The sequence below is a fragment of the Cynoglossus semilaevis genome, chromosome 8 (genome assembly GCF_000523025.1).
Source record: "Cynoglossus semilaevis isolate Cse_v1.0 chromosome 8, Cse_v1.0, whole genome shotgun sequence".
Lineage (NCBI taxonomy): Eukaryota > Metazoa > Chordata > Actinopteri > Pleuronectiformes > Cynoglossidae > Cynoglossus > Cynoglossus semilaevis.
Genome location: NC_024314.1, coordinates 18,551,173 through 18,578,528, shown reverse-complemented (window position 1 = coordinate 18,578,528; position 27,356 = coordinate 18,551,173). Strand labels below are relative to the sequence as shown.

The 27,356-nt window shown below is 40.6% G+C and overlaps 7 protein-coding genes across 9 annotated transcripts in view; 4 read left to right on the top strand and 3 right to left on the bottom strand.

Annotated features, from left to right (window-relative positions):
• Positions 1 to 11,541, top strand: part of LOC103382622 (olfactory receptor 2A12-like) — a 46,239-nt gene extending 34,698 nt beyond the window's left edge. Inside the window, exon 3 of the mRNA XM_025058196.1 lies at positions 8,126 to 11,541. Within this exon, the coding sequence (XP_024913964.1) occupies positions 8,126 to 8,690 (565 nt within the window). The 3' untranslated portion in view covers positions 8,691 to 11,541. The remainder of the gene's footprint in view (positions 1 to 8,125) is intronic.
• On the top strand, positions 876 to 3,333 carry LOC112487411 (olfactory receptor 10A3-like). Its single transcript, XM_025058124.1, has one exon. It carries the CDS (start codon positions 1,745 to 1,747, stop codon positions 2,696 to 2,698), a length of 954 nt encoding a protein of 317 aa, XP_024913892.1. The 5' UTR covers positions 876 to 1,744; the 3' UTR covers positions 2,699 to 3,333.
• Positions 3,495 to 5,431, bottom strand: LOC103382621 (olfactory receptor 4C3-like). Its single transcript, XM_008315472.3, is given in 2 exon segments — positions 3,495 to 5,375; positions 5,378 to 5,431. Coding segments are annotated over 2 exon segments (951 nt in total). The 3' UTR covers positions 3,495 to 4,478.
• An 862-nt stretch (positions 11,542 to 12,403) lies between the features above and the next one.
• On the top strand, positions 12,404 to 13,910 carry LOC103382610 (putative gustatory receptor clone PTE03). The gene has a single exon (XM_008315462.3). The coding sequence runs from the start codon at positions 12,830 to 12,832 to the stop codon at positions 13,769 to 13,771; it is 942 nt and encodes a 313-aa protein (XP_008313684.1). The 5' UTR covers positions 12,404 to 12,829; the 3' UTR covers positions 13,772 to 13,910.
• A 303-nt stretch (positions 13,911 to 14,213) lies between these two features.
• On the bottom strand, positions 14,214 to 22,295 carry pgm2l1 (phosphoglucomutase 2-like 1). 2 transcript variants are annotated; one of them, XM_008315464.3, is made up of 14 exons: positions 21,689 to 22,295; positions 19,669 to 19,836; positions 19,491 to 19,597; positions 18,969 to 19,053; positions 18,764 to 18,847; positions 18,486 to 18,682; positions 17,515 to 17,704; positions 17,331 to 17,428; positions 17,057 to 17,237; positions 16,380 to 16,473; positions 16,146 to 16,275; positions 15,261 to 15,450; positions 15,052 to 15,185; positions 14,214 to 14,968 (listed from the first exon to the last, which is right to left on the bottom strand). In XM_008315464.3, the coding sequence occupies exons 1-14, from the start codon at positions 21,797 to 21,799 to the stop codon at positions 14,866 to 14,868; spliced, it is 1,872 nt and encodes a 623-aa protein (XP_008313686.1). In that variant the 5' UTR covers positions 21,800 to 22,295; the 3' UTR covers positions 14,214 to 14,865. The 2 variants fall into 2 exon arrangements, with proteins under 2 accessions (XP_008313686.1, XP_024913888.1); XM_025058120.1 differs by having other exon boundaries at positions 15,052 to 15,450.
• A 127-nt stretch (positions 22,296 to 22,422) lies between these two features.
• Positions 22,423 to 24,312, bottom strand: lipt2 (lipoyl(octanoyl) transferase 2). Of its 2 annotated transcripts, none has more exons than XM_025058132.1 (4): positions 24,074 to 24,312; positions 23,249 to 23,524; positions 23,017 to 23,143; positions 22,423 to 22,918 (listed from the first exon to the last, which is right to left on the bottom strand). In XM_025058132.1, the coding sequence occupies exons 2-4, from the start codon at positions 23,516 to 23,518 to the stop codon at positions 22,686 to 22,688; spliced, it is 630 nt and encodes a 209-aa protein (XP_024913900.1). In that variant the 5' UTR covers positions 23,519 to 23,524; positions 24,074 to 24,312; the 3' UTR covers positions 22,423 to 22,685. The 2 variants fall into 2 exon arrangements, with proteins under 2 accessions (XP_024913900.1, XP_024913899.1); XM_025058131.1 differs by having other exon boundaries at positions 23,210 to 23,524; positions 24,074 to 24,287.
• The window catches only part of rnf169 (ring finger protein 169), a 5,936-nt gene continuing 2,034 nt past the window's right edge, over positions 23,455 to 27,356 (top strand). The window contains 7 exon segments of the mRNA XM_025058194.1: positions 23,455 to 23,551; positions 24,384 to 24,811; positions 26,127 to 26,197; positions 26,333 to 26,407; positions 26,762 to 26,886; positions 27,031 to 27,121; positions 27,339 to 27,354. Coding sequence (XP_024913962.1) covers positions 24,502 to 24,811; positions 26,127 to 26,197; positions 26,333 to 26,407; positions 26,762 to 26,886; positions 27,031 to 27,121; positions 27,339 to 27,354 — 688 coding nt within the window. The 5' untranslated portion in view covers positions 23,455 to 23,551; positions 24,384 to 24,501.

The window sequence follows — 27,356 nt, the reverse complement described above, 5'->3', positions numbered from 1 at the left end:
TCTGGTTTTATACCCCTAGAGAGAAGAAGCTGAGGTCATGTCCTCTTCATCCTCCAAAGCCACTCCTCTGTATCCACTCAGAACTCAACAGTTACATCACACACTCCTCTTGATTGTTTGTAAAATATGTGAAGCTGGAAGATGAGTAAAAAGTGTATTTAATGAAAATAAAGTGAAACAAGGTAGTTAAATTAAAGCTATTGATGGTTGCAGGCCACACAGAAGACAAATGGTTTGTGCTCTTGCCTTACAGTAGACTTTCACAAGTTTAAGGCCCAGCTTTAACTGCTGCTGTTTCTGTATGGCGTTCTCCCTATCTCCCCAGTGTTTGTGTGGGTTCTCCACATTCCCCTCTTTTTTTCTCCAACAGTCTCAATATAAAATAAATATATTTATTTTACATAAATGAAACTGACTATAGGTTTGAATGTAGTGTAAATATCAATGTGAATTTTACATGGTATGTTGCCTTTTGATGGACTGAAGAACTGTCGTCACCTGACGACCATTGGGACTAACTCCAGTGCCCCCTAAGTCTAGCACCCTAACAAGGTCTCAGATGTAGATTCATGACTTAAGTAGATAGATGAATATTACCAGTATTCTCTGCCTCTAACACAAACTTGCTTCTATGTTGACTCCTGTTGTCTCTCCATCACTTCACTTCTGTTGTCTACCTCGTGACCTTTGCCCTCCACCTAGCTGCAGCCAACTTGGATCAGTAGAAATGGAAACAAAGCTGTGGATCCATACAGTTCATTCACAAACAGGCTGCACAGGAACAGGTACATAGGTTCATGTAGACTCCTGTTCATACAGATGACAACAATCACACACGTGTTAGAAACAACTATTGACACATAGATCATTGCAAGCATAGTAAAATACAAGTATACAAGTCAAATGTCCAACTGGTAAATAGCCTCCAAGAACGAAAAACAATTTAGTTGAATTTAAATGAATCATTCTTACGTTACAAAAACATTTCTTGCCTTAAAATGAAACAAGTTTTTCTTTCTTTTCAAGAGCTTCATCAGAACTCATGGCTAATTCCCTCTGCTCTGTAAATTTTGACACCTGAGTTTGGTTTTATAGCTTTTGAGATCAGAGTCTGAGGTCACTTCACAGACACACCTCTGTCGTGTCACCGAAAAGCCACTAGAGGCACTAGAGGCACAACAACAAGTAAAGGTTTTCAATACAAAATCCACCAAATAGTCTGTGGTCCACTTCCATCCCAGGAGCCAGTGGTAATATTGTTGATGATTATAAGTACTACACTGACAATAAATCCGACTGGGCTTAGAAAAGTGAAACCCTTAAAAGTTTTTAGACTGGGGATTAACATAGTCTAAACTATGGAGACTTTAAACAGTTCACAGGTGGTCTACTCAAAGGCCTGCTACACAGGAACCAGGTTTAACTCTGGACTGTTCTCTAGTCAATCACAGTAAGACGTAACATTGATAAACAGAGTGAAGTTCACACATTGTCTGTGATATTTGGCACAAATCTACTTCCATAGTCACAGTCCAAGTTTCCAGGAGTGTGTGATGTAACTGTTGAGTTCTGAGTGGATACAGAGGAGTGGCTTTGGAGGATGAAGAGGACATGACCTCAGCTTCTTCTCTCTAGGGGTATAAAACCAGACTAAAACACCAGAACCTGCAGAACAGGGTGGGTTCTCGTCACCTGGTTATTTGGTGTAGGTTCAGTGATGTCATTTATACTGTGAACAGTGATTATGTTCAATTCAACTGGATCTTTTTTTGTCCTGGGAGGCTATTTACCATTTGGTCATTTGAATTACTTGTATTTTACAATACTTGCAATGATCTACACGTCAATAGTTGTTTCTAACACGTGTGTGATTGTTGTCATCTGTATGAACAGGAGTCTACATGAACCTATGTACCTGTTCCTGTGCAGCCTGTTTGTTAATGAACTGTATGGATCCACAGCTTTGTTTCCATTTCTACTGATCCAAGTTCTCTCTGATGTTCACACTGTTCCTCGCTCCCTCTGTTTCCTGCAGGTTTTCTGTATCCACACTTATGGTAACATAGAAATATGTAACTTAGCTGTGATGTCCTATGACAGGTATGTAGCCATTTGTTGTCCTCTGCAGTATAACAGACGTATGACCACTCTCAGAGCCTTGGTTTTCATCACTGTTGTATGGTTGTACTGTTTTGTCAGGGTTTTAATCACAGTGGCTTTAAACTTGCGTCTGACGCTCTGTGGAAACTTTATTGACAAAGTGCGTTGTGCTAATTACCCCATTGTTAAACTGGCCTGTTCTGACACCACAGTCAACAACATCTATGGTCTGTTTGGTACCGTCCTCTCAGTGGTCCTGCCTCTGTTCCCCATGCTGTTCTCCTACCTGAGGATTTTTAAAGTCTGTTTTTCTGGTAGTAAACAGACCAGACAGAAGGCTCTCAGCACCTGCTCTCCTCAGCTGGTCTCACTCGTCAACTTCTCCTTTGGTTGTTTTTTCGAAATTGTTCAGAACAGGTTTGAGATGAGAGCTGTTCCCAAAACTCTGAAAATCTTCTTGTCTCTTTATATCCTCATCATCCAGCCAATTCTGAATCCTTTATTGTTTGGATTACAGATGAGCAAAATAAGAAAGTCCTGTAAACATCTCTTCACTCATAAAAATAAAGTGACCTGTCACATACATCTGAAAAAGTGAGTCGGTCTTTGTAATGTGTCAACTACAAATGTTCCAGTCTCATGTTCACTGCATGAAGATGTATCACACATTAAAATACAGTATGTGTATTTATCTGAGTAAATGTATGTTCTTATTCATAAGAGCCATCAAACTATTACAATTTCAATCTGAATAACCAGCTCATGATTAATTATGATTATCACTGGAACAGACAGACCGATATCAGCAGGTAGAGGTCAGTGTTTCCCATCTGTTTTTATCTGTGATTCATCCAAATGATAGAGTTATAAATCTGGACAAAGGTCCATAAAAGTCTCCAACAGTCTCAGTGAAAATGTCTCTGGACTGAAGTCCAGACGTCTACAGTCCTGAAAAATAACTGACACTGTTGTGTCAGTCAGGCTGCTCACAAGGCGGGCCGCTGACCTGAGGTTGAGGCACCCACCAACACAGTTGATAATGGGATGTTAAGCTAAAAATGTTTACGACAGTTGCATTGGTGGAGGGTGGAACAGTTGGATATACAGTCCTATGTGTCAAAAATGTTAATTTTATAACCTTAATTATAATTAATTATTTAATACAATAACAAGTTTAATTTTGACAGCCCTTGATTTAACGACCAAGGTTTGCCAGAAAAAAAATGTTGTTATTCGACATCAAATTGTCTGATGTTTGTTTTTAACATAAATACCTCAATCTTAGATGTTCCAAGTTGTTCAGGACACAAACGATCCTAAAGATTCAATCAAGAAATGGAATGACATTTATATTTAGAATTTTTAATTTTAATTTTAATTCATCATAAGCCACCAGTAAGGCCCTGTGATCTTTTGGGAGATTGTGATCTACCTTTTGGTCAGACCTTTCTAGTGCATGGAACTATTGTTGTTGATGAAGTTGAGTCATTTTTGTAGGCCGTTATGTAGTCTATGTAGCAGCTGTTGACGTCTTTGTGAGTCCTGTTTCACCCTTTGACCCATTTTAATTTAATTGGTTTTGTAGTTATATTTAGCACAGCCCACCACGATGCCCACCTACAAGGGCGGCCATGTTGTGGTATTAAGACAAAAACTGCTCTCCCCACTCCCCACACAGGGGTGAAAAGCTATTTCAGTGTGTCATAGGAGGGCAACTAAATTTTGAATTAAATATTGACACTTGGAAGATGGATGAAGAAACTCCCTAGTTTGACAAAAGTCTTTGACCTGGAGAAGAAAAGCATCGTTTAACACAGAGACAGGTCTGAACTGTGAACTGTCGGAGTCACAGGTGCTCTGTGTTGAGGCACAGCATAGAGAACACTCCTCTGAGCAGGCCATTAGGCATGTTGACATGTAGGTGTTTAAATTGGGGATGCACTGAATATTCAGCCACCAAAAAAATATTCGGCCAAGAATTGCCCAAAAGTTCATTTTCAGCTTTCGGCTGCACTTTGTCACGACTGTACTTGATCCATGTTATAATGATCATTACTATGGGAATAAAGCAGCGTGCACGAGAAATGATCCAGCAATTGGGTCAAGTTTAATGTTTTATTTTTTTTTATATTGTATTTATATTATATTGATTTCTTTCGGTGGTTTGGTTTTTGGTTTTGGCCAACAATTTTAATTTCGGTGCATCCTTAGTTTAAATGTGTACACACACCTCCAACAGACACCGAGACACAACCGTTACCTCTTACTGTTTCAATGGCAGAAAACCTCCCTTGACCTGTTGAAATATTAAAATAACTCCATTAATTTAATCAATTATGTAATCTAATTAAACATTTGCGCTTCAATCAAATAAAAATCTACAGATTTGTTCTTATTCCTGACACTTCATTTTGCGTGAAGAAATGTTGACAGGCGTTTTTTATTTTGCTCATCTGTAATCCAAACATCAAAGGATTCAGAATTGGCTGGATGATGAGGAAATACACAGAGAGGAAGATTTTCAGAGTTTTGGGAACAGCTCTCATGTCGAACCTGCTCTGAACAATTTCAAATAAGCAACCAAAGGAGAAGTTGATGAGTGAGACCAGCTGAGGAGAGCAGGTGCTGAGAGCCTTCTGTCTGGTCTGTTTACTACCAGAGAAACAGACTTTAAAAATCCTCAGGTAGGAGAAGAGGATGAGAAACAGAGGAATGACAACCGAGAGGACGATACCAAACAGACCATAGATGTTGTTGACTGTGATGTCAGAACAGGCTAGTTTAACAATGAGGTAGTTAGTACAACACACATTGTTAATAACATTACCACAGAGCGTCAGACGCAGGTTCAGAGACAGTGTGATTAAGAACTTGATGAAAGAGTACAACCATACAACAGTGATGAAAACCAAGGCTCTGAGAGTGGTCATACGTCTGTTATACTGCAGAGGACAACAAATGGCTACATACCTGTCATAGGACATCACAGCTAAGTTACATATTTCTATGTTAGCATAAGTGTAGATGCAGAAAACCTGCAGGAAACAGAGGGAACGAGGAACAGTGTGAACATCAGAGAGAACTTGGATCAGTAGAAATGGAAACAAAGCTGTGGATCCATACAGTTCATTAACAAACAGGCTGCACAGGAACAGGTACATAGGTTCATGTAGACTCCTGTTCATACAGATGACAACAATCACACACGTGTTAGAAACAACTATTGACGTGTAGATCATTGCAAGTATTGTAAAATACAAGTAATTCATTTCAAATGTCCAACATCTAAATATGCTCCAAGAAGGAAAAAAGGAGTCGACGTGTTGACCATTACCATTATGAAAAGACTCAAACATCCACTAACTGTAAAACATATCAACAGTTCTAAGATGATCACATGGTGTAAAAATAGCACTGTGTAGAGGTCCACAGCTGATATCACAGTTATAAATCAGAATGAATCTGAAGCCACTCCTACTTAATCACCCTGCCCCCCCTTTTCACTTTTGTGTAAAGTACTGATAGTTGAACAAAAGCAAAATAACAATTGGTTTGCAAAAACAATTAAACTGTAATTGAAGTTGATTTGGTGGCACCTATGTACACTGCTGTTATGTGTTACTTCCAACTTGCAGTATGGCTGTGATAATAAAATTTAACTTCACAGTGGATACACATTCTTTGATTCTATCAGCTCCTCCATCTGGATGAGATGAAATTAAACGTTTAATTTAAAAGTTCAGTAGTTTATCATTTCTGGTGCATGTGAGAGCTGCAGCAATATGAACCCCACCCTGAATAGACTGTCCCACGATAATACTGATTCATAAGAGCACTTACATAATGTAACCACTAGAGGCACTCAAACTAGTTGGTTGTTATCTGTAACAGCCAGATACAGTTAGTGTGACAGTCAGTGAGGTCGTGCAACAATATTAAACTATGCTTTTTTATACACATACACGTCTATCTAGCTAATGTATATACCTATTCATGTAATTTACATATCTGTCTATATATCTATCTCATGTTACATGTAGAAATATTCTGGTATAATATTTGGTTATAACATACTTTTATATTCCATTATATCCTGCTTTTTATATATCTAGATATTGAACTATCTCTATATTTTTCCTTTTAAATTTTTAAACATTTGTATGTATTTATTTCTTCATGTATAAATGTGTATATATATGAATATACATATATGTACATATCTACATATGTGTGTGTATATTGATATGTATATATTAATTTATATATATTTATATTATCATTATAATACCACAGAGATAACGTGGTATACTGTTGTAATATGCATAGAAATAACAACGCACATGATAACATCCATCCATCTATCCATCTATCTATAGTTAACGAAGTCAACTACTGACCACTGAGAAATGTCCAGGTTCATTTTAGAGTCAACATTTACTTCTAAAGCTTCTACTTCTTCTGCCCTTGATTCTGGACCAGCCAGTTTGTTTTCTGGTGTCCAGATGTTTTGCCATGTCCTCAAAAATAGCATACACTTCATCACTGCAGGTCTTCCAACTGCAAGAGAGGTGGGTGGAGCTTGCAGTGCCTCATTAGCATTAAAAGGTAAATAAACTGGTCATCTGGAACCAGACTGTTAAACAAGTGTATAAATGCCCAGCTGAGATCAGTCCTTCAGTTTTTTTTATACTAAAGACGTTGCTAACATTTAATTGAGACAACAACATATCAGCTGAATTTTCATAAAACTGAACAGAAAATGTTACCCTTAGTGATGTTAAAGTCACATTGATGCTGCCATCATTCTGACAAGAGAAACCAAAGTGGACACCAAACTAAAGAGCAGCTGCTTGTTGGTGTTGTGGGCCAGATTTTTCCCATAGATTTTAAGAATGCCAACAAAAACAACAGAAAGGTACGATTTGTAAGTCTATGTGCAAAAGGCTAAATTCATACATCATTATGTGGTAATTTCTGAATACTCAGTTTCGTGTTCTGCAACAGTTGTAACCAGTAACTGTAGATGAATGGTGGACATAATAGCTGAGGCTGGAAAACCGATCCGGAAAGATAGAGAAGGAACTTCAAATCAGCTGTTGATGTGGAGACTTTTACAGCAGTGTTTGATTTTTACTGTAAGAATTAACATCAGCTGCTATCAGTCGTCTGGATGAAGTTCATTATAAAAATTCAAACTTTACCCTCAGTCCTCTCCCTGTGGCAATGACACTGAAAGGTTTATGAAAAGTTGCAGAACTTCTGCAGCCTACGTCCACAGAGGTCCATTAGGGAAGTCCCCCTGGAGAAACATGAACCAGTGTTTGAGTATTGTTGTCCACAACATCAAAACATCTCCCCTCTGGAGGAAACAATGACATCAGAGCCAGGATCTTCTTTTAAACTTAGTTTATGACTTTTAAATTGTGTGTTTAATAAGACAGTGACACACACCTGACACCCAGGTGTGTGTGTGTGTGTGTGTGTGTGTGTGTATGTACAGGTGTGGAACGAAGCTCAGGTGAGACACTCAATGTAGCCGGGACATGTAGACTGATGGTCTGAAAGCAGGACAGTGAGGGTTGAAGTTGAGAAAGGAACCAAACACAGATCATTCATCCATTCACTGATATCTCTTTGGTTTTGTGATTGTTTTCTGTTTCTTTACAATAATGGTAAATTCAACTTTTTCATATTTTGTTCTTGGAGGTTATGTTGAAATTGGAAATTTGAGGTACATGTACTTTGTGTTGATGGCTGTCATTTACATCTCTAACGTTGTGTCCAACTCCTGTGTGATTATTGTGATCTGTTTGACCCGGAGCCTCCATGAGCCAATGTACATGTTCCTCTGCAGCCTGTTTGTTAATGAACTGTGTGGTGGAATAGCCTTCTACCCTTTCCTTCTTCTCCAAATGCTCTGTGACGTCCACACTGTTTCTATTCCCTTTTGTTTCCTACAAGTTATTGTCATATACACCTACACCAATGTGGAGTTCTTAAATTTGGCTGTGATGTCCTATGACAGGTACCTGGCCATCTGCTACCCTCTGCAGTACAACACACGTATGACCCATAACAAGGTGTTGGTGTCCATCCTGGTGCTCTGGTTGTACTCCTTCTTCAAAGTTCTTATTAATACGTCCTTGAACATCCGTCTGACCCGCTGTGGAAACGTCATTGACGATTTGTACTGTAAGAACTACCCCATTGTCAACTTGGCCTGTGGCGACACCACAGTCAACAACATCTATGGACTCTTTGGTACCGTCATCACCATCTTGGTGCCTCTACTTCCCATCCTCTTTTCATACATGAAGATTCTGCTTGTGTGTTTCTCTGGCTCTAAACACACCAGACAGAAAGCCCTCAGCACCTGTTCCCCTCAGCTGGTCTCACTGCTCAACTTTTCTTTCGCCTGTTTGATTCATATAATGCAGAGCAGGATGTTTATCAGCGGCTTCCCTAAGATCCTGCAGATCTTCCTTTCCCTGTATCACATGATCATGCAGCCGGTGCTGAATCCTATAATGTTTGGTTTGCAGCTCTCCAAAATACGGGATGCTTTTAAAAATCTTCTGTTTCCTAAATGACCCGTCACGCAGATGTGGTGTAAAAAGGAGTTGGTAAATGTTTGTCAGCCTTGTGTAATGCTGTGACTGAGTAAAGAAAAAATGTCAAATAAATTATACTGAATGTCTTGAAGTAGAGCTGACATCAGTACTTGACCAAAATGATCAGTAGTTTCTTTATAATCATATCAGAAGCTTAAAAGTCAAGACATTTTGTAAGAAAAAAAGGTCTGACAATCTGGCGTCAACAACAACCATCCATAATCTGTCCTAATAGTTCAGTGTGTTTTTGAATTTTCAAATGAATTTTACTGAACCTTTCACAGAGTGTGAGAGTTGTGATGGTTATGTTGCAGGAAAGATGGAGAAGATTTTTTTTGTAGTGTGATCCACGCAGGCCATGTGTAAGTTGAACAGGTTCTCACATGACGTCTGGGTTTGATAGATCCTGAACATAAGTTGTTAACTGTGACCTGGTGTGTTTTGCAGGTCTGTCCTGACACACACACACAGGCCCAGGATGTAGAAGTGCTCATGAGTAAACAGTCAACATGATGATGTCCAGGCTGTTTTTATCCAGTCAGAGGCTTTAGTCTAGTGAGTGACGGTAAAACTGATATTTAAAACAGTCTCTGAGGAGACAGAGTTTGAATAAAAATCCTAATTCCGATTTTACACTTGATCACAGTCAAATGTAGCCCTGAGTCACTCCATAAAGTGTGCATGTTTAACATAGTCGGCTCAGAAGAATTGGAAGATAAAAATGTTAATGTTCACAACATTAAGTGGTTGCATGTTAAGAGAAAACTGCCACATCTCAACATTAACATTATCAAGTTCCATGTCTAAACTAGGGCTGTAAATGATTGGATATGTTTTATTTTTGATCAATCACCGGGTAGCTGTTGATGACAATCAATCATAATTAATCACGATCACAATAACTTAAATCAAACTGACATTCATAAGTATGATAAAAGCATTTCTCTGTATATTGCTGGGACAGAAAGATCAACAGCAGTTAGATGTCAATGATTTTCACATAATCAAGGTTATTCTTGCCTGCTCTAACCGGGGCTCTTTGCAATCCATTTAATGCATGTGTGTGCTCAGGGTACTCATAGTTGACTGATACTTTCATAACTTTTAATGATGGTTTCTCTTGAAGTAATTTTTCCGTTTATTGATGGAAATCGATGAAAAGAAAACGCTATGATGTACAGCCCTTTGACCAGAACAACTAAGGTGGTGCAGTGTGACAGTTCAGTTTGGTGTTAGCTTAACTCCACACTTCAGTCCTGAACTTCTTCATAAAACATCCAGGACAGAGTTGTCTGCCTGAACTCTGTGGTTGTCAGGTCAGATGTCAACATGTTTGTCCCTCAGGTGTCTTTACATCAGCCACAGTTTCCAAACAAAACAAGTCTGTTCCTTGGTGTCTTCAAAGGTCCACTAATGATATCCCTACGGACACACTCACACACACTTACCCAGACCAGTGTTTGTCCCCTGTTTGGCCACAGGATAACTCATGTCCCTCATTAATGTTATTCCCTCTTGTAAAAGTTTGTTCTTCACACTCACTTACACTCAGGTGTGTGTGTGTGTGTGTATCCAAAACTACTGAAGTTTGATTATTTAAATCTGTTGACATGGAGAATCAAATTGTTTGTTTTACATCTAACACAGTGACACAGAGTTACTGGAGTAAACATGGCTACACGTGGAAAAGCAGTTCCATCTCACCAGTTCAATCCCCAGCTCATGTTCTCCTGTTCTCTCGGTGTGTGTCTGAGGCCCTGTTTACAGAACTGCAACACGATATGACTACTGGAGCTGCAAAAGTGGAATAATTAGCTGTAACACACCAAGTAGCCGAGAAGTAGCCTGGCATCTGCCATTGTTGTTATTGTGTGGCGTTGAACATCATGTCACCCTGCTCTGTTCACACAGAGACGCAGGGCTCCAGTTCTTAAAGTTCACCAATCTGAGGCCTGTATTTGGGTTCCCCACCCCAACGCTCCGGATCCATCTAAACACAAGCCTGAATCGGTGCTATTGCTGTGGGATCTGTAGTTGTAAGGTCTCTCTCACCTAAATGTGACCATGAGATGGGTGAGGATGAGTGAGGACGGTGAGGAGGATGAGTTGGTCCTCACTGTCATCTGCTGATTAAACTCTATACAAGGAGTTTCTACCAGTCCAAATACTGTTAACTTGTTACAAAAGAACTGAGTGTTAGAACTAATGGTTGGTGATGATGGTGATGATGATGATGAAGATGAAGAAATGTTTACGAGATAAAGTAGAGAAAAATTTCAGGGAGAAAGAAAAGTTTGGTTTGGATGTCATCATTTCCTCCAGAGAGAAACTGTGGTCCAAACATTGGTCCATGTGTCTGTGGGACATCATTAACAGTTCTTCTGTGGACCACAGGGACCAGGGCCCAGCTCCCACTGATAAACATGTCACTCTTTAGTGTCTGAGGACATGAGTGGAACCGATGCACAAGGGAGTAAACAGTGACCAGAGAACAGAACTGATTTGATCCAAGTCACAGTGAGGAGTAATGTTTTTTATTATTATACTGTGACTTCTCCCCCTGGTGGTCATTTAACCACTAACCTAACAATACACAAAGGTGACATCAGAACTGTTTTCTTCTACTAGACACAAACTTTGTCTGTCTCTTGACGTTTCCTGTTCAAACATTCATTGAGTTAAACTTGGGGAAAATATTTTTAAAATATTTAGGATGGGGATATATTTTTTATGTATTACATATTTATACATTTTAATGATAGATGAAGGCTGTGTATATTATTTTGCCACTTTTTGTCAAGTATTCAGTGTAAATACAGAGAAACAGAAGTACTTTCCCTGGGTTGTTTGAGTTTTGAGATGTTTAAGTAAAAACATTAACTATTTTAAAAATTTTAAAATATATGTTTACCCTATTCTGCCCATAGAGGCTGTCAATGGGTGGGAGGGAGTGGGGACCGGGGTGGGCGTGCCGGGCGAGACGCAGCTGCCGTTCAGGCCCTCCATCGAGTTTCTTAATAATGCGTGTCCAACTGTGATCCACTATAGAACTTGCAACTAGAAGATCGTTATATTTCATTACATATACTTTTTGTGATATTTTTTTGAATTTAAAATGAATTGACCCCCTGTGCCCACCTGTGTCAGCTCCACAGAGGGCCCACTATGAGAACTTTCTTGTCAAGAGTGGATCCCCACTTCTTAGACCTTACCTGGTAATTTGACTGTTGTAGTTGTTTAAGGGATTTTGTTTCAGGAAAACAAAACAACATCGAGCAGAACCAGCTGTGTACCATTCAGTGGGCTGTGTACTACTCACTAGGCTGCACTGTTGTCATGCTCTGGCCTCAGTGTCGATGGAACAGATCCAGATAGATGATTTAAAACCAGAAAAGTCTCCAAACTCTATGCGATGATGAGCTTCTTCTCTGTGCGATGAGGTAAAATCGCTGATTTTCTGAATGGACTTCAGTGTTCAGTAGAGCAGCTCAGTCAACTACAGGAACTAGAACTGACTTGAGTGATTTTAATGATGACCACTGTCACATCACTGAGACCAGACAGATGGAAGTAAAAGTCATGGGAAATAACTTTTGGTATTCTTCATCAGAACAGATTTTATTTTACCTCTGGGCTTTGACGTCATCATCACCACTGTGTGTGTGTGTGTGTGTGTGTGTGTGAGATGAGGTGTATAAGAGCAGTGGACTGATGGAGCATCTCCTCAGTGTGAGTGTGGTCTTGTCATGTTGTACTTGTTTGTTTGTAGACAGTGATTTCTGACAGCTTGTTTTCTGATCAGTCGTTGAAGCTGAGCTGAGATGTTCTTATCCTGTGGTTCATTTCTGAGGACTTTTTTCATAAAAAGAAATTCTTGGTCATGACTTTGCTTAAACACTGGTATGAGATTAGAACTGATTGATTTTCTGACTATTTTTTTACATAGTTGCTGAAATAAATAAAATCCCAACAGTCATAGTTAACTACAACAAATAAACAAAACGTCCAACTGAAGCGCTGGTTATCAAAGAGGTATTAATTGATTGTTGCAGCAGTGTGGTTGATGGTTCAATATCACAGACATGTTGTAGTCATGATCCAAACCCTGAGCTGCCATCATGCTGAATAATTCCGAGCTGGTTCTTTTGCTCCACGGACTCAACGACTCCCTGGCCAACCCTCTGCTGTACTTCTCCCTGGCTCTTACCTCTTACATGATCATCATCTTTGTGAACCTCATCATCATCGCCACCATCTGCATGGAAAAGACACTGCATCAACCCATCTACATCTTCCTGTGTAACCTCTGCTTCAATGGGATCTGTGGAGCCACCAGCTTCTACCCAAAGGTGCTGCACAACATGGTGGTGGAATCTGCTGCCATCACCTACTCTGGTTGCATGACGCAGTTATTTGCTGTGTACAATTATGTGTTCTGTGAGTTCACCAGCCTCACTGTCATGGCCTACGACCGTTACCTGGCCATCTGCAGACCGCTGCACTACCATGCCCTCATGACATCACAGAAGGTGGTGCAGCTGCTGCTGCTCACCTGGTGCATCTCTCTGTTGGAGACCGGGGTGGGCATGGTGCTGACCGCCAGGCTGCCACTCTGCGGCCGCCACCTGCTCAAGCCCTTCTGCACCAACTGGGAAGTGGTAAAGCTGTCCTGCCACGTGGACACCACTGTCAACAACATCTACGGCTTCATAATCATGGTCTCGCACGTGATACAGACTGGATTGATCGTGGTTTCTTACGCTCACCTGGTCGGTGCGGCTCTGCGCTCACATGCTGACCGCAGGAAGTTTGTGCAGACGTGCCTCCCTCACCTCATCACACTGCTGGTCTTCACCGCATGCCTAGTGTTTGATAGCTTGTACTCACGCTACGGCAGTGTGTACCATCTGCAGGCTCTGCAGAACATACTGTCCACAGAGTTCCTGGTGGTTCCACCTCTGATGAACCCCATCATCTACGGCATCAACCTGCAGGACATCAGGAGGAAGATCCTGCGAAAGCTGGGCATCAGGCCTGAGGTCGTCCTCACACACGCCTGAGCAGAACACTGTCCTCACCATCTGAGCCACACAAAAAGGCCCTCACTAAATTAGACTTTTTTTAACATTAGAAAATGAGGTGATCATGTTCATCATCAACCCAATAATATAATTTAGATAGATTAAAAGTCATCAAAAAATCAACCTCATGTGTGATATATAAATATCACCTATAACTATGAAGTATCTGGAATATTTTTACTGAAAAACTGTCAAAAAAGAATTGGATAATAATAAATACTTTATAAAAACTGGTTTTGAGCTGATATTCTCATAATTTTAATTTTGTAATGTTTTTTAAAAGTTTTAATGGTTAAAAACAGTTTATGTTTGATCAGGAATATGAATAAATGCATGGAAGCCTTTATTAATTCATCTGACCTTTACATTTACTGTCACAAAAATAAAAAAATAAATAATTTCAAGAATAAATCAGAGACGCTTTTACAGTAACTTTGGTTTATTTTGACTCGTTACCAACATACTGTATGCAGCATCACGTGTGCGTAATGATGTCACTGATGACATCACTTTATATGATAATAGCGGTGTAAAGCACACTCAGGGTTGCTTCAAGGTATTTTGCAGAATTTATGGAGTGTGTGTGTGTGTGCAACCATTTCCAACAGCAGCTCATTTATGTGCAATATAAATATCAAAAATAAATCTCAGCTCTTTGACAGACCGCTTCACAGTCCCTGAAAACAGAATGGCTGTAGATTTTTCATCGAAAATCAATTAAAATGGATTATAAATCACCAGAATGACTTTGAAGTTCAGGGATAACGGTTTTACCCAGGTGTAAACATCCATCTTAATCTTCTAAGTATTTAAAGAAACCCTGGAGAACTGATTTCGATGACGTTATCTCCATCAACAGGTGACTGTTCTGACTGTATCACTAATGAACCTCCATAGCAACAGCATCATCAACATCAACACCACAGGTTGTGAAGAACACCAAGACTGAAGAGTTTCTTGTTCTTTTAGTCATCTCCGTCACGTGGACTTCACAGTAATGTAAAGAAGCTTCTGCAATGACAGTGAAATAGAACGAGGTGTCACAGGAGGGACCTGGGGTGAGGAGACGAGACTTAGACCAAGCAGCCAGTCAGGTTGTTCTTTTCTGGCTCCAGGAAGTCGATGAGCAGAGCGTCCGTCACCTGTCGGAGCTCCTCCTCCAGACTGGACACGTCACTGTAACACAGACACACGAGCTGTGAGAGAAACAGTAACACACCAACTGAAGTCCACACATTTTGGTGTCAGAGTTCACTGACCTTTTTCCTGGTGCAGCGCAGAACTCAGTGTAATACTTGATCTTTGGTTCTGTGCCGCTAGAACGGAGCGTGGCCACAATTCCATTCTGTAGCATGAAGGTGATCATCTGGCTGCTCTTGGACACTGGGAACACCTCCATTGGACACAAACAGAAATATAATGTCACAAACAATGCCACACAAACAACATCAGACTTTTCAGCTCTTACAGATCTGAGATCAGCTCGGCTGCTGTCGTATCCTGTGGTAATGTCTCTGATATTGAGGATCTTGATGCCGGCGCATGTTTTTGGATACGAACCATCACCGTCAAAGTTTCTGATTCTGTGAAAAATCTTCTTGATTGTTGGAGGGTTTCTGCAGATGACGTAGGAGGTTTTTGATAAATGGTAACCATACCTGCAGACAGGAAGTTACACACAAGTGTCAAAGAAGAAGCCTCAACACACACACTGAAACACCCATATACATACACACAAAGGCAGTCACACACATACACTTACAGATAGACACAACATGGTTGCACTTTAAAAACATATGACACACATGTTCAAAAGATGAGTTTGGTGTATCTGTACCAAATGATTTGTCCTGAAAGGTTCAGTTTGAATACAACTTCCTAGTACACACTTACACACAAACACACACACACACACACACACACAGATACACAAGCTGTTTAATCACAGTACTCCTCCATCTTGCTGTACTGTTGGTCTAGTGTCTTTGTGTTTACATTGTTTGCAGTTTTTCATGGACTTCAGAGCATTTGTGATGATGCAGGAAATGCAGAGTGGATTAGTGTTATTGTTATTAGTCGTTTAAGACATGATCATTGATGTGTAGTAAGGAAATAGAAAGTTCTTTTAAATATAAAAAACACAAGGACAGAACAGTGACTTTCTATTACATCAAAAACGAAACTCTGCTGCCCCCATGTGGCACACACTGGTAAAAAACATCAAATTGATCAACTGCATTATTTCACTTTAAGAGTTTTAAAAGCCCTGCTTTAAGTGCAGTTTACTGCAGTGCAGTGCAGTGCAGTGCAGTGCAGTGCAGTACAGTGTGGACATTTGTCCTCAGTGACTCACATCTGGTAGATGTTGTTGAGCTGCTGATTCAGACTCAGGTTCTTCTCCTGCAGATAAGCTGCCATTTCAGCCACAACCACAGCAGCACTGACGCCGTCCTTCTCAGGGACCATGCTTCCACACAGGAAACCTGTCAGCAAACAGGCCTAGCCTCAGGTCACGTGACAGGGTCGATGATGACTGAGAGAGATGGTTGGCTCACAAAGAGGAAGAACCGGAACCCTGTTCACTCACCAATGGACTCTTCGAAAGCAAAGATGACTGGGTTTCCAGTTTTGGAGAGTTCGTGAATCCTGTTCCCGATCCACTTAAATCCTGGGAGTGTTTCCTGTTCAACACGGAGACAATGTTAGGTATTTTATCACCATTGTCATTACTGTTTAGGCCCGGGGTTGGTGGGAAAATGTTTACATCACTATTGATAATGTACATTGTACATATGTCACATAGAGGTAATGATACTACAGTACAATCTGAAGTATCTGCAGATAACAACACCACTCAGTTGTCTTCATAATACATTAATATTGTGTACTGCATGCTCCCCCCACCCCCCCAACCGCTCAATTCAATTTCAATTTATCAGGTGCTTCTAAATTGATTCAAGCACCTTGTGTTAAAGCACAGCATACGTTCAGTGGAGAACAGTGCCACCTGCTGTCGTAGAGGGGCACCTACAAAGTCACTCGGTGCAGTGGAGAGGAGTTTGCTGCAGTTGGTAGTGAGTTGGTCCAGCAGTGAGCGATGTGTCAGTAGTTAAGAGCGTCAAGTTTATATCAGAGTTGCTGTGTCTATTTTTATTTACTTCTTATTACTATAACCAGTGGGTGAGATATTTATCTCCCTGAGGGGCTGATCCTGAAGTTCAGAAACCCACCACACCTCATTCCAACACGTTGTCCTCGTCTCACCTCAAAGTGGAATCCCTCCATGTTAGCCAAGGTCTGAAGAATCTTGGAGGACACAGTGGTGGCCAACATATAGACTCTCTGAGTGTCTGCTGGACTGGGATGGTTCTCCTTCCAGTTAAAGAACATCCACCATCCAAGCAGAGCCGCCAGCTCGTTACCTGTGAACACCTTCCAACCAGACCTGAAACACAGACACACACCCACACACACACACAGGTGAAGTCACGTGTTGGACACTCACTGCCCCTACAGGACATTTAAAACCCTCAGTTACCCATCATGCTTTTCTGCTACAGCCAGACGATCTGCATCAGGGTCAGTGGCCAGAACAATGCGAGCATTTTCCTTCTCTGCCAGTAGGAAGGACAGTTCCTGAAACGCAGAACCAAAGAAAATCAAACTCTATCATTACAGTAAAAAGAATCAGACATTTAAGAAGAAGTTTTTTCTCTTTTTACCAGAACAGACTCTCCTTCCTCTGGGTTTGGAACGTGGATGGTGGAGAAGTTGGGATCCGGATCTTTCTGTTCCAGCACAGGAATGGGTGGAGTAAAGCCAAAGGTTTGGAAGGCCTGTTGGATGAAGTCATGTCCGACACCATGGAAGGACGAGTGGACAAATTTGAGTGGGCACTGAATGTTCAGATCCCTGAGAAACACGAGAGAACATAGTGAAGTGGAGAAGTTTCTTTGATGAAGATGTGAAAAGTCTTCTAGAAACACACACAGTCCAGTTCTTTATGAAATGACCTGGAGGTTTGAAAACCAGCACAGACATGAGAGAAAACATTTTCATTTTATCATCTGACTGTCATGGAGTCACTATGTTTTACTTTAAAATGGCAGTTTGCTAAAAAGTAACGAAAAGTAAAGCTAACACTAACGCTAAATTTTTATAAACCTGTAATTCTGTTAATATTAAACCTCCACCAGACTCCAGTGTAAATAGTTACTGTCACTGACATGACATAACAACACAGTCACCATCAGTCAGAGAGCCTGGAAACACTGGACACATACCTGATTCAGGACAGCAACACATCTGTGTCCCTTGTTGTTTATTTATAATGTTTTTACTGTCTTTGGTTTTAATTTGTGTAACATTTATGTGACTGGACAATTCAAGTGTTTGAGTTGTTATTATCAGTGTTAAGAGATTCTTTCTGATGGCTGTCATTTACAGTGCAGCAACAGTCTTAAAATCTGAGATGAATAACTTCATGATCAACGTGGTTTATTTAAAAGTACATTCTGTTCAACAGGAGGGGCTGATGTCATAAGTTTGGGGTCTGGTGACAAATGTTTGAGAGAATATTTTTTCACAGTGCCTTGGTGTCTGGTTGCAGGAGTCTGGTCTTTTTGAGTGTGTGTGGGTGGATGCAACACTCTTGGGTCCAGTGGTGTCTGCAAAGGTAAACAACACCTGTTACCTGTGGTAGCAGAGGGTAGTGAGCTCTTCCATGTAACAGCTGTTGATCTGATCCAGGGGGTCAGTCCTTAAGGAACATTTCTCCACCAGCCCCTCGTCCCAGCAGGAGGCGCTCCAGGGTTCCAGGTGCTCCTCGATGCTCAGCAGGATCTCTTTGTCATGAGGGGAGGAGATCTGAGCACCATTACACCAGTACACCTGAAGGTGGCAGTACAGCAGTTAGCACAGGCACTGAAACTTCCTGTTACACCTAATCTGACTCCTGGTAACTCTTGTCACCTTGTAACCATTGTCTTCTTTAGGATTGTGAGATGCTGTGATCATGACTCCAGCAGCTGCTCCCAGCTTCTTCACTGCGTACGGCTGTAAACCACAGCAAAGACTTGGCTTCAGGTGTGAATGACATTTAAGGTTTTCTTTGTTTATTCTTACTTTAAAGTAGAATCAAGTAGAATATCACTTCTTATGGAGACACTTTTCTTACCACAAATGGTGTTGGGACAAACTTGGAGAAAAGATGAACAGGAACATCTCTGCTGAGCAACACTGCAGCTGTCAACGTAGCCAACCTGAAACAAAATCATGACCCATAAACATAAATAAATAAAGCAATGTAACACTTAAGCCTTGCTCAACATATGAACATGGTATTGCATGATTGATAGTCTGTACTCCATTGTCCCAGTTTATTCATTTTGTTTTCCCACAAACTGTACCATAACCAGGAAAATTCTGAGCATTGCCAACAGCCTCACTACCAAAATGTTGCTGATTTCAAGAGATGGCAGAGGGGTAAAGCACCTAAACCTTATGAGGTATCAAACTTACATTAACCCTCAGACCTTGTGTTATAACAAACTGAGGGCAACCGCAGGATTTTAGACTGCAGTAAAAGTTAGAGGAAGGGAATTATTGAGATTCAACCCCAATGCAGTGACAGCAAGTGAAGTGGTGGTATCCTGCCGCTGGTTAATGTACATGATGTGAACCTTGTATTCTCTGTTACCTCTGACTGCTGCAGCCGCTGTCCTGCTGACCCCTGGTGTCAAAACCAACCACTACACCTCGACTGTGGAGGTCAGCAAAAAACCTGGACAGGTATGAACACAAACCCTGGGCAAAAAAAACAAAGGTTAAAGGCCCACTGACCAACAACTGCTTCATGACTTCATCACATTAAACACCTGTGTGGACTGGATGATAGTGAGATCATTGATCCGGTTGAAGCCAGCTCCCATAGGTGCTCTCAGACCAGCTGTTCCAAAGCTCATCCTGCTGCCGAGTCTGGAACTCAGGTTGTCGATCTGACCTGCTGCAACCAGAGACTCCACCTGAGCTCGAGTCCATGGGTTCTGTGGTATAAAAATGACAACAACACATTTGGATTAAGCAAAACAACCAAATTACGAGACAATTCTTTAGGGATGCTATTTTACACACATCAGCTGACAAATTCAAAAGTTGACATTTTTCTTTAGTCTACAGTCAGTTTTAAAGGTTTTTAAAGGTTAAAAGTTAAATGTATAAGACATCTGTGTGTGCGCGTCTTTTTCCGGCTACTGACATTTAAAGTAAGGGTCAGAAAACCATCGTAGCAGTGGTGACCTTTACAAAGACACAGCTGTGTTTGTGTGTCTGTGTGTGTATGTGTGCAAGTAAATACACTTCTGAGGTCCATTTGTGAGCACTACTTAAACTGCATCCATCAATCTATTATCAATGATGAATCAGATGATTTAATCCCAATGGGATTTTACTTAGTGCAATTTATGACATACTGAGACATCACACTGTATGTACAGTAGTGGTCACTCCCACTTTATTTACATCATATTTTCTCTCTCTCCCTCTTTTCTCCTGCCTCTGTGAATATGTACTTTTGTTTGAAGAAAATGTTATTCTTCAGAAGTAACCCTTGAACCTACAACTGAGACCCTAAGATTAGCATTTTAATTTTTTTATCTGATACCTTTTTTCATTTTCATTTGGTTTGTTGACTATGTCAGGGCTCACTCTGCAACTACAGCCCGCAAAAGAGAAAGATTGGCCCAGATTCTTTAAATATTATCCATGTAATACTGATCAAGGCAGTTAAACAAGGCTTTGTACTCTGTGTTTACCTAAAGCAAGCTCAAAATTAGCAAATTGTCAATCTCCAACTTGGGTCTTAAAATTATGGTGTAGGGACGTAATTGAAAATGTCCTTTAGTGGTAGTGTATAAAAATAGGTCAACATGCATTCTTATATGATGTGGCCCAGATTCTGAGTTTCCTTTTTTCAATTTTAAGCTTCACTTTCATCTTGCTGTGTCTGATGGTCTAGGCACCCATACGGTTGGTTATGCAGTGATTCTGCTGAGTCACACTGCAGGAAACCCGATAGCAAACCTCAACCAGGGGGTCTGTGTATGATCTCAGTCAACCAGGTCATTGTATCCCAAGAAATTCAGTGAAAGATCACTGGACTGGCTTTGTTTCTTGAAACTTCACCTTTTATCCAAGGATCAGAACCCTCCTGGATCAGGAGCACTAGAAGTTGTTTACACATCTACACTTAAACACAGTGTGTGCTTGTGGTAATGTGAGTGACTCATGTCCATTTCCTGTAAAGCATTGTGTAGTGTGTTTTTGCCATTTCGTGACGAGCTCTTGTTGACTAAACATCTGGTTCAGCCAATGAGGGACTATAGTCTAGAAAAATGCACAAATATATATAGAAAACCCAGTTCGTTTGGAAATTCCTCATTTTTTTATTGTCAATCTTTTTTATGTTGTTGATAAAAGGGTCCCACCAAACACACCAAGTAACACAGATCGGGGGCGAGGGGCAAAGGTCGCACGCCTCACTACCAACACTTAATTGTAATAATAAACGGAAATGGAGTGATGGATAGTCGGACAACATCCTGCCGAGCGTAATTTTATTGGCTGCTCCTCAGCATGTTCTTAGATGGTCTCGGTTCAAATAAACACCTGCAGCGCGTCATTCAGGAGCCGATATTACCAGAACACTCTGATCCTCCGGTAAACATGAGTCTTCCATTTGTTTAAAGATGCATAAGCGTGGAGACAGAAACACACTACAATTTGAAATATATCTGGACGAGATTTGGTGTTGTGGTACAGTCGCAGCGTCATGTACTGTACTTCCTGTAGCCAAACTTATTTCTAACGGACCCTATCTGCGTCAACACAGACACTCACCTTGTCCCAGCTTAACCATTGCTGGACCGCCGTCTCCAGCTGAAAGTTGCCGGTACTCGGACTATTTTGATTGGCGTTCGGGTCTCCGTTAACTCCGTTACCGTCGCCCATGTTTTCAGCTAACAGATAGAAGAACACTGCGAGGCCATCAGACAGTCAGTATGACAGCTAACAGCTTGTGGACCGGAGCGCGGCTCAGACGGTTCTGGTCCTCCGTTCCCGGCTCCAGGACCGGTCTTGTGTCTCTTTTTTTATGATATGGCTGCCGGTGTCAACTCGTGACCTCGCTGACGCATGCGTTCGCTAGCAGTGATATTAGTGGCACAAAATTGGGCCAAGGCCGATAATTGTCCAGAATATTCAGCGGTAAAAAGTCAGACAAGACGGCGGAACAAACATCAGTTAAAAAACTTCGGAAACTGCGCGATGTAGCCCGGTTTACAGCCTAACTACAACTTCCGGTCTGTTACCAACATAAAAGACTTATAATGCTCTTTAAAGTATTATTGGAATATAAGGTCACGTGCGAATATAACAATTTTTGTTTTTCTCACAACCGTCGCATGTTTATCAAAAATAATGATTTTATTGTTTCGACTGCAGAGCCATCACTTTTAGTACTTCTGCCTGACTAAGGACAACTTACGTTTTTACCCCAGTCACTATTAACAAAAGTTTCTTGATCTGTTAAACCAGACAATAAGTTATTGATACATTGAAACATCAAACACACATTCATTACAATTTCTTTAATATTAAATAATTAACACACAAAGGTACAATTTGGTCATTGAAAAATATTTTCATGTTCCTTTCAAATTAAAAGTTACAAGGAACCACCAAAATTTCAGGGAGTTTGTGGAATCTTTCTTTTTACATTGAATTTCACTTTAAGAAGCTTTTACTTTTACAAACTGGTGATCTACTTCTCTTTTGCATCCATTTCTTTATATAACGCTGGGATGGATGGACCTCCTCAGTCGACCCTCTGTTTCAACTAGCTGTCCCCTATGTCCCCCTCTTTCAGTTCACAGTTGAACTGCTCTTTGAAAGCATCCAGGAAGTGTGGGACGGTTTCCTCCATGCTGATGTCTCTTTGCAGCTCAGCACTCAGTGAAGTTACACCTTTTCCTTCAATGCCACAAGGTACAATGTGATTAAACCATGTCAAATTAGTATTGCAGTTCAGAGCCAAACCATGAGACGTGACGTAGCGGCCGCAGTGGATTCCTGGAAACCACCACAGAACAACACTTGGTAATTACTTGACAGAAAAGATTAAATTACAGAATCAATTACAAATGGTTTAGTCTTTTGAAAAATCATACCAATGGCACATATTTTCTTGTCTGCAACCCAAACTCCAGTATGAGGTGACGTGGAGGATTCAATGCCAAACTTCTGGCAGAGTGACATGATGGTTTTCTCTAGCTCACAGACGTACCAGCGAACACTCTGGGTGACAGAATGACTTAAAACCAATTTTATGTTAAAATTGTATTATGTTTCTTAGTCATGTACCTTTTTAAAACTACCCAGGTGTAGGATTGGATAACAAACCAGTTGTCCTGGCCCATGAAAGGTGATGAGACCTCCACGATTGGTCCGCTGCACATCAGCACCCAGCAGGCGGAGCTGGTCCAGAACGGAGGCTGGATAGGGTCTTTGGCGGATCCCAGTGGTGTAGACTGGTGGGTGCTGACACAGAAGCAGTGCATGTGCTGAACCAGATTCGTGCCTGTTCACATAAAACTGCTGCACCTGCAGAGCCTCCTGAAAGGGGATTAGGCCCAGACGGACCACCTCCACTACTGGCTTGGCACGGTGCATTCAAGCCTGAAACCAAGGCCACAAGAGTGACTGGTTAGGACGTTTTTTAAAGTCACAAGCAAATACCACAATACAATACAATTTGTGTCCCTACAAGCTTATAAAAACCCAATATTATCCTATGACTGCAGTCTTTGTGACTTAGTGGTCAAAACCTCTGTGTTATTCTCACCAGAGGATGTACTCACAGCTGAATATGCCCTTGTTGCCATTAAGCAGTAAAAGTTTGTTTTTCTACGTTTTAAATCATAACGTTTTTGAGTGAATTTAAATTGCATCAGTGCCACATTAGATAACAGAAAAGTGATATTGGATAATTTTTCATCTAATAAACAGACTATCCATTCAGCGCTCGAAATAATGTAAAAAACAACAGATTTTCAACCAAATTTTTCATTCATTTTTGGAGTGCTCATTCACTTATGTATTTTAAACAGCAATCCTGGGTAAATATTAAGACAATGGGAGTCAATAATGAGTTTCTCCACAGGTTTCTATAGACAGATAGTGTAATCGCTTAAACATGTTTACTTCTGTTTATGTTTTTACTATTACCTCGGTATACACACTCCTCAAAAAAACTTCTCACACCGCAGCCATTGTTGTCTTTCGTTTCCTGGGTCAGATGGTCTATTTCCTGTTTGTGGCATTCAAAATAAACTTACAAATTCTGAAAAGAAATTAAACGATCCAAAATTGTGACAAGAACACGAAAGATATTTAAATTTGAAATATACCTTTCAAATTATCTGTTTTATTACATAAAGCACAAATGTTTGTGTTGTTCTTTATGTGTGTTGTATGTACAGTATGTATGTTCTAAGAACGTAAACTCATCGAGTTTTATTTTGAAATAAATCTACAGGATACTGGCGCCATATTGCACAGCGGTTGTACTAACTCTCTTCCGGCGGCAGCAGCAGCAGCAGGGCGGGGTTTGTTTTGAGAGTGGACCGGAGAGAGAAGAAGACTATACAGGGAAGATGGCGACCGCGGGGTCTGCCGAACGGCCTGGTAGACCGGCCAACGCCGCACCAGGGAGATCCGTCTCAGGGCCCGGAGCTATTCGTGGTTCCGGCTCGAGCTCCGGGTTCTGTCTACCGGAGGATGAGGTGACAAAGTGCGCTAAATGCGCGGGACTTGAGCCCGGTGGAAGCTCACCCTGCGGACACCCGGTCTGTCCACTCTGTCTGGCCCGGAGGAACTCCAGCAGTGAGGAGCGGCTCAGGAGAAGGAGTGACCCTGAGAAAAGCAGCAGCCGACCGGGGCGGAGGGACTGCGACAGTCGCAGAGGTGTGTGTTTTTACCCCGGTAAACTCCTGCTGTGTCAGCACCACCGCTGGATGTTTGGTTTTCAAACCAGTGGCAGAAAAAACAAGCGGAGATCAACATTTACACTGTACGTTGATGAATGTGGATGACAGGGACAGATGACTACGTTTTCTGGAATTGTAAATAAGATCAGCTCCGTCCAAACTGCGTTGACTTATTTTCTGACTCTGGTACCTGAACGCATCAATGACTGGAAAACAAGGCAGTGAGACGTTTAAATATGTAGATGTTTCTTTTTTAAAAATTAAATCTCTTTTTGTTTTTGATAAAGAAGCATGTCGATGCTTTATTCAGAACCTCCAACTTTATAGGAGACTGTAACCTGGTCCTTAACGAGGTAAAACTTCATACCCGTGTAAAAAAAAAAAAAAAAAAAAAAAAAAAAAAAAAAAAAAAAAAAATAGGGAAAGATATACTCTGGAGTAAGGTTGGAGTTAGGGTTAGCGTTGGAGTTAGGGTTAGCCATTGATTGATTGTTGTTAGGGTTAGAAATAAATTCCTGGTTATATATACACTTTAATGTCATTACAAAGTCCTGAAAGGAATAGCTGTGCCAGGGTGTGTGTGTGTATGTGTGTGAGGACTTGTCCAGACTTGTGCGTCTGTAGCTACAGCAGCTTCACTTCATGTGTTGGTGACTAATTCATATGTCACTGGTCCCCAGGTGAGCTCTTTGTCAGTGTATTCACTGTTTATTTTATTTTTGTTGACATCAGTGCCTAATGTTAACTGTAATAAAATGTTTTAGTCGTTATGTGTATGTATACATACATATAGTCCAGTGTAGATAGAGATAGATGGATAGAACTTTATTAATCCCTTGGGAGTTCCCTTAGGGTATTGTGTTGTATAATATATGATTTTTTTTATTGTTTGCTAATGTTGCAATTTCTTTTTCCTAAATTTTCTGAAACACAAGGAACTGTGTACATACACACAAGCACGAATATATATATGTAATATAATTATATAATTTAATTAAATATATTATATATATAATATATATTATATGTAATTGGATTATATATATAATTATATATGTTTGCTTGTTTGGTGGCACCAGGGAAAACTGGTGGAAAGTAACATTTTATGTTTAAGAAAATATATGTTGTGTTTATACATTTCTAAGTAAATATGTATAAACATTTTTGAATGTGCATGAAAGATAAAAAAAAGTTTCTTCAATGTTTAAAAAAAAAAGTGCTACACACAGTGATGTTTAAAACGTCTTTCTAACTTACTAACAAACACTCCCACGTTCTGTTTTGTTGCTCAGAGCTCTTCGTCTCTCCAGTTCTCCTCACAAAGTGTGCAGAGGTTTTATCGGGTGCGACTGCCAAACAGAAAGTTAGTATGAACTAAAACACAGACCTAGTCTCAGTAATGTCAGAAGGTGTACTACAGAAAACATTCATAAATATTTATCTGACAAAGTTCATGACACATTTATTCACTTGAAGAATTTAACATCTTGTGTTCTAGCTGTTAATGTCATCTGAGGACAGAGACGAGGTCAGGAGACGTAAGGATGAAGCTGTGAGACGGGATGACTACACTGTAAGTCCCACTGTGTCAGATTTTGTGGTTAAAGTCTGCAGCAGCCGAGCACACAAAGCTTTCCTACTGTCCATTGACAACAGCAAAGTTCTTAATTAATGCACTTTAATGAATTGTGGATGTTTTACTTATAAAAATATAATAACTAAAAAGTTCTTTTAATTGACATATTAATATTCCAAACCATGTGTCAGCTTTCTTGACATGTGGAATAGAAGGAACATTAGATCCAAAAAAATCTTGTTTGCTAGTATGTTCAAGACGCACCTTGAGTTGAGGTCCATTAATTAGTGAGTGTCAAAGGTCAGTCATCTATTGTATTGAAGTAAATTCAATGCCTACGTTTGATCCAAGGATGATGTTCTGGTTTGCTGTCAGGGAGTTCTCTCAGACTCAGAGAACGAAGAGCCGATCAGCCGGAGGATGCGGAACATCTCTGCTTTTGTCAGAAAAGCCAAGACATTTTCAGCCGCCACAGGGTGAGCACACTTAGATTAGATTATTCTCTGTCCAGTCTAGCCATGAAAAGCATGTCATAGAAGAGAGTATTTCATGATATGACAACCAAATGTAGGCAGGATGTTAACTTTGGTTTGATTTTCTGTGTTTTTTGTTTTTCTCAGTTGCTCTCAGAGGAGCCGCAGCTGTACCGACCCAGTGGAGAGCAGAGGAGGAAAAGTAAAGTTTGCCGTCCAGCCCGCCATTATGGACAGGGTATGACATCACACCTCAGATTTACATGAAAATGATGGGCTGTATCAAAGGTGAAGTTTGTGGAATATCATGAGAGCCTTCTCAGCAGCAGTGCACAACAGATAATACAAAAACAAATATGAAATAGTGGAGCGAACAAACAGGTTTGTTCTAAAGATTGAATTGTTAAACAGTCAACATATCTGAACCCTCCCTTCACTGATTTCACATCTCTCAGGTGGGGATCAGTCACAGC